General features: G+C 54.1%; 1 protein-coding gene across 1 annotated transcript in view; it reads left to right on the top strand.

The window, feature by feature from the left end:
• The window catches only part of LOC107143634 (gastricsin-like), an 11,399-nt gene extending 7,664 nt beyond the window's left edge, over positions 1–3,735 (top strand). Inside the window, 6 exon segments of the mRNA XM_048805726.1 lie at positions 267–514; positions 1,505–1,574; positions 1,576–1,628; positions 2,152–2,299; positions 2,829–2,927; positions 3,583–3,735. Of these exon segments, the coding sequence (XP_048661683.1) occupies positions 267–514; positions 1,505–1,574; positions 1,576–1,628; positions 2,152–2,299; positions 2,829–2,927; positions 3,583–3,735 (771 nt within the window).
• Positions 3,736–4,758: the final 1,023 nt, after the last annotated feature.

Below are 4,758 nucleotides of genomic sequence, written 5' to 3'. Positions count from 1 at the left end.
GGGGGTGTGAGAGGGTGGGGACCTAGATGTCCTTGTTCTTTCCTGTCCAGGGATGGGGCACCAGAGTGACCAGTCAGAGAGTGCCTTTTTTCAGGAGCTCAGAACTGGAGGGCAGAGGTGTGGGGATGGGAGGCTACAGTGAAGGAGGCCCTTGGAAGAGAAGTGACAGTTGGGATGCCTGTGGAGAAGTGGGCAGATGGGCCAGAGGAGGAAGGAGGAAGGATGACCATGGAGGGTCTCTGGTGACATGGGGCAGGAGGACATAGATGAACTCAGAAGTGTCACCTCCCCTCCAATGTGTCTTCCTCCCACAGGTCGAGAGCATCCAGGTCCCCAACCAGGAGTTCGGCCTGAGTGAGCAAGAGCCGGGTACCAATTTTGTCTATGCGCAGTTCGATGGCATCATGGGCCTGGCCTACCCTGCCCTGTCCGCGGGAGGTGCCACCACAGCCCTTCAGGGCATGCTGCGGGTGGACGCCCTGTCCAGCCCCATGTTCAGCGTCTACCTCAGCAAGTGAGAGACTGCCCTGCGGGTCCCTAAGTCCTGCCCTGTACCAAGCCCTGATCCCTTGGGGTGTGGAGACCTCCCAGCAGGGGGTGGCTGGGCCACACTTGTTCAGAGCCTCAGCTCCTGGCTCTGACTCTCCTGCTCCCCTGCCCCTGCCCCAGTCGACTCTCACGACCCTTTGCCTTCCTAGGCAGGATGGTCTCTCCTTCTTCAGTCTGACCTTCTCCCGGGTGTCGCTGCTCTAATTCCCCATGTCTTGGGCCTGCCTCCTGCTCTGGGCCCCAAGAGCCCACTGCCTCACCTGTGCTTCTCCCTGAGGCCTCTCTGTCCAGTGACCCGCTGCCTCTCCTCCTGCTTGTGTCCTTCTAGGTCTTGGAGTCTTCTGGTCTAGGCCCTGGACTGACTCCTCACCCACTTTCCTCCCAGCCCCCACAGCAGGCCAGGTCAGGAGGGCCCTGGGCCTGGATTTTCTCTCTTGCTGTCCACCTTTCTTCCTCTCTATGTCTAGAGTCAGTTCCATCTTCTTGCTGTGGCTTGGTCTCCTTATCCTGCTTTCAACACATTGGCCCTGTCACTAACCCTGGGGACTCCTTTGGCCTGTTCATACTTCTACCCATAACCCCAGATGCCACCCACTCTGCTGCCACTCACGGGAGGCTTCTGGAAGAAACATGGCCTATTTCCCTTCCTTTCACCAAAGCCTTCCCTTGTCTATTTGCAGCAGAAAAGAACAAATTTGGGTTTCAGTAGGGCTCCTGGTGACAAGGTCCAGCAATGGCATGAATTCAGAGGCAGAAGGCAGCACAGTGTGGGTGCTCTGTAGCATGCAGTTGGGGCAGCGCCATTCAGGGGCTGTGGGAACACATGGCCTTGTTCTCAGGACACCCCCATCCGAATCCTGGGGAGGAGATCTTTCCCTGTGAAGGTGACTTCTCAATATGTGTGTCCCCTTCCTTAACCTCTCCTTCACTTCCCCCTTCCCTGTGTGTCCTGCAGCCAAGGGGGATCTGAGGACGGAGGAGCAGTCATCTTTGGAGGTGTGGACGAGAGCCTGTACACAGGGCAGAATCTTCTGGGCTCCTGTCACCCGGGAGCTCTACTGGCAGATCGGCATCGAGGAGTGAGTCTGGGTGGGTGTCCCTTTGGGATGTACCTTCCTTGGATCTGGCTTCTGGGCACCCATGGCACGCACACATCTAGGCTCCCACCAAGGACTCCTGTGGCCTGTCCTTCCCAGAGCCTCAGCTGTCCTCCACAGGGGCATCAACCCTGGGTCTCGAGAAAGGGGTAGGGGGGGCACATATGGAATCCCAAGTACTGGAGAAGCTCCTGTCCAGTCACACAGGACCCTACAGATTAGAACCTGAGGTGTGTGGGACAACTGATTTTTCCTCGTCCTTACAACAAACACGACAACCCTGGTTTTCAGTGCTTCTCAAAACTTCCTTGAAGTTTTTAGAATATATTCCTGGGTCCTTCAGGTGACCCTGCAGAGACTCAGAGGGAATGTGAGGAAGGGAACAACATGCACTGGCCCTTGGGGATCCTCATCTTTATCGGGTGCCTGCTTCCCTGTGGCGGGAAGGTCTCCCCTGGCTGCCCTGTCCTGGTCGGGCTGAGGCTGCCCTCTTCTTGCCACCCAGGTTCTATGTTGGGGAAGAGGCTTCTGGCTGGTGCTCCCAGGGCTGCCAGGCCATGGTGGACACAGGAACCTCTCTGCTCACCGTGCCCCAGCAGTATCTGAGCTCCCTTCTGCAAGCTATAGGGGCCCAGGAGGATGAGTATGGACAGGTGGGTGTGGTGTGGATGTGCCCTGTCCATGAAAGGTCAGCCCAGTAGTGTTTGTTGTTTCTGTATTGTGGGTCCCTGTGAGTGAAACTTGGGGTCAAGCAAGTGAATAACAAGGGACAACCCTCAATCCACTCCTCCCTCTCCTCCACACAGCTATGCCCCCTCGCTCCCATGTGTCCTGGCAAATGAAATGGTCACCTAATTAGCCTTCCCCATAAGGGGAGGGAGCCCTGGTCCACTTTTTGCACATGGCTGTGTGATTTCAAAGGACACCTTTAGGGAAAGGGCAGTGATTCAACCTCTCAGAGGGGCCATTCAGGAAGGAGGAGCGACTTTGGTGTGGGACATTATCAGGTCTCTCCAGATGTCACCCACTCTAGCAGTGCACGTGACACCCATGCAGTACCTACATATCATTTGCCCTGAACTGTGCCCTCTGCTCCAAAAAGAGGTCTTGGGCATCCGGGGTGCTTAGCAGTTGCTCTGGGGTGGGGAATGAGGGGACCTGGAAGAACCTGTTTCTCTGCAGTTTTTCGTGAACTGTAATGACGTCCAGAACCTGCCCACCTTCACCTTTGTCATCAACGGGGTGCAGTTCCCTCTGCCGCCCTCTGCCAACATCCTCAATGTAAGTCCTGGTCCCTGGCTGAGCCACTGGGGTGGAGGAGCAGGTGCAGCCAGAAAAGCCCCATATGGCCCTGTGCCATTTCCCAACTCATGCCACCTGGGATTATCCCCACCAGAAGAGTGTCACCCATGATCAATCAGTCTCTTAATCAGTGGAGAGGGGCTCTGTCTAGGGCTAGCCCATGAGTGAACCCCGGTGCCTAGGCTTCCCTTTAGGTAAAGGGAATTGTCACAGTATTTGATGGGGAGATTCTCTTTCTGTTTTACAAATGAAAACCTGGAGGTTCAGAGAGGTTCAATAGCTGATCCAGCTGCACAGATGATGAGGGTGAAGGCAAAGTCTGAATGTAAGCTAGCTTCACTCTAAGCTGAACCACCATTCTGCTTTTGCCAATGAGGAACAGAAGGGAGCTTTAGCAAGAAAAGATACCAAGCATGGGAATAGGTGACCCTGCAGAGGCCACTACAACCTGTGTTTACCACTGGGAAATCCCTCCCACCAGCCCCTCTTGTGAAACACCACCTTGTCTATGGGCCTTCAGGGCCATTCCTTGACCTGCTCAACTCCAAATGTGTGCCCTTGACCAGGCTCAGGCTAGCAGTGGCCAGGCCATGTGTGACCAAATGAATGAGTGCTGCCTTTCTCTGTTGAGCAGGAGAATGGCTACTGCTCGGTTGGACTGGAAGCCACCTACATGTCCTCAGGAAATGGCCAGCCCTTTTGGATTCTTGGGGACGTCTTCCTCAGGTCCTACTATTCCGTCTTTGACATGGCCAACAACAGGGTGGGCTTTGCCACTGCCGCCTAGACTTTTCTCCTGGACACCTGGGCTCCCGTCCTCCTCCTGGCCCCACCTTGCCTGGGGCCCTCTGTCCTTCCTCTATGCAGTGTACCATTCTTAGTGGACCTTCCCTAATAATAAACAGTTTCCCATATTGTCCAGCCTGTTGTTTTTGGAGTTTTCTTGTGTCCTGGAAGTAGTCCTGGATCTCAGGGAATGGCAGAGTGGGAATCAGGACAGGTCTCACCCTGATAGATATGGAGGGGCCATGAGGTTCCCTGGTGGGTCACTGAGATTCTAAGTGAAATGGGTCCTGAGCTGAGGCTTGGAGATGGGCTCCGTTTTCCTCAGAGCTTGGAGTGACTTCATAGTTTCCCTCTAGAGGGCGTGGCAGTGGTAATGGAGCATAGGTGACGGGTAAGAATCCCTACTCTAACAACCTGAGATGCCCTGTGGTCCACTTTACCACCCCCAAGCTACTCATGACCCCAGGACACAGATGAATGTCTACAGGCTGTGTAACTGGGGGGCACAATTCTTAGATCTAGATGACTGTCCTCTCAGACCTTAATCAACCTTGGCCAGAATTATCTGAAGATTCTAGACACCTATGTGCCCTTGCAACTTTCATGGGGTCTATGAGGGAGGAGGCTCTGCTAGATACTATTTCTAGGAGGACTTCTGGAGCTTGGGGACTCCTATGTCCCAGGACTACAATTTGAAGGAGGACTGACCTTGAGCTATGGACGTGGGCATAGTTCCTTGAATTACATGGACATCAAGCCCACTTTCTCTCACCAAGCCACATCTCAGATCTCAGAGACCCAAATAATGCAACTTCTGTCTTTGGAGACAAAACAGGTAGTTGAACCAATGGTTGACATCATTTTCACATTCAGTCCAGTCACTATACATGAGGAGGTCCCAAACTTAAAGTATTCAAGCCCCATCCTCCTGTTTTTTGCAGTGTGTGTGTGTATGTGTGTGTGTGTGTGTGTGTGTGAGAGAGAGAGAGAGAGAGAGAGAGAGAGAGAGAGAGAGAGAGAGAGA

This window comes from Marmota marmota, unplaced genomic scaffold (assembly GCF_001458135.2).
Source record: "Marmota marmota marmota unplaced genomic scaffold, marMar, whole genome shotgun sequence".
Classification (NCBI taxonomy): domain Eukaryota; kingdom Metazoa; phylum Chordata; class Mammalia; order Rodentia; family Sciuridae; genus Marmota; species Marmota marmota.
This window is presented reverse-complemented; position numbering and strand designations above follow the sequence as displayed.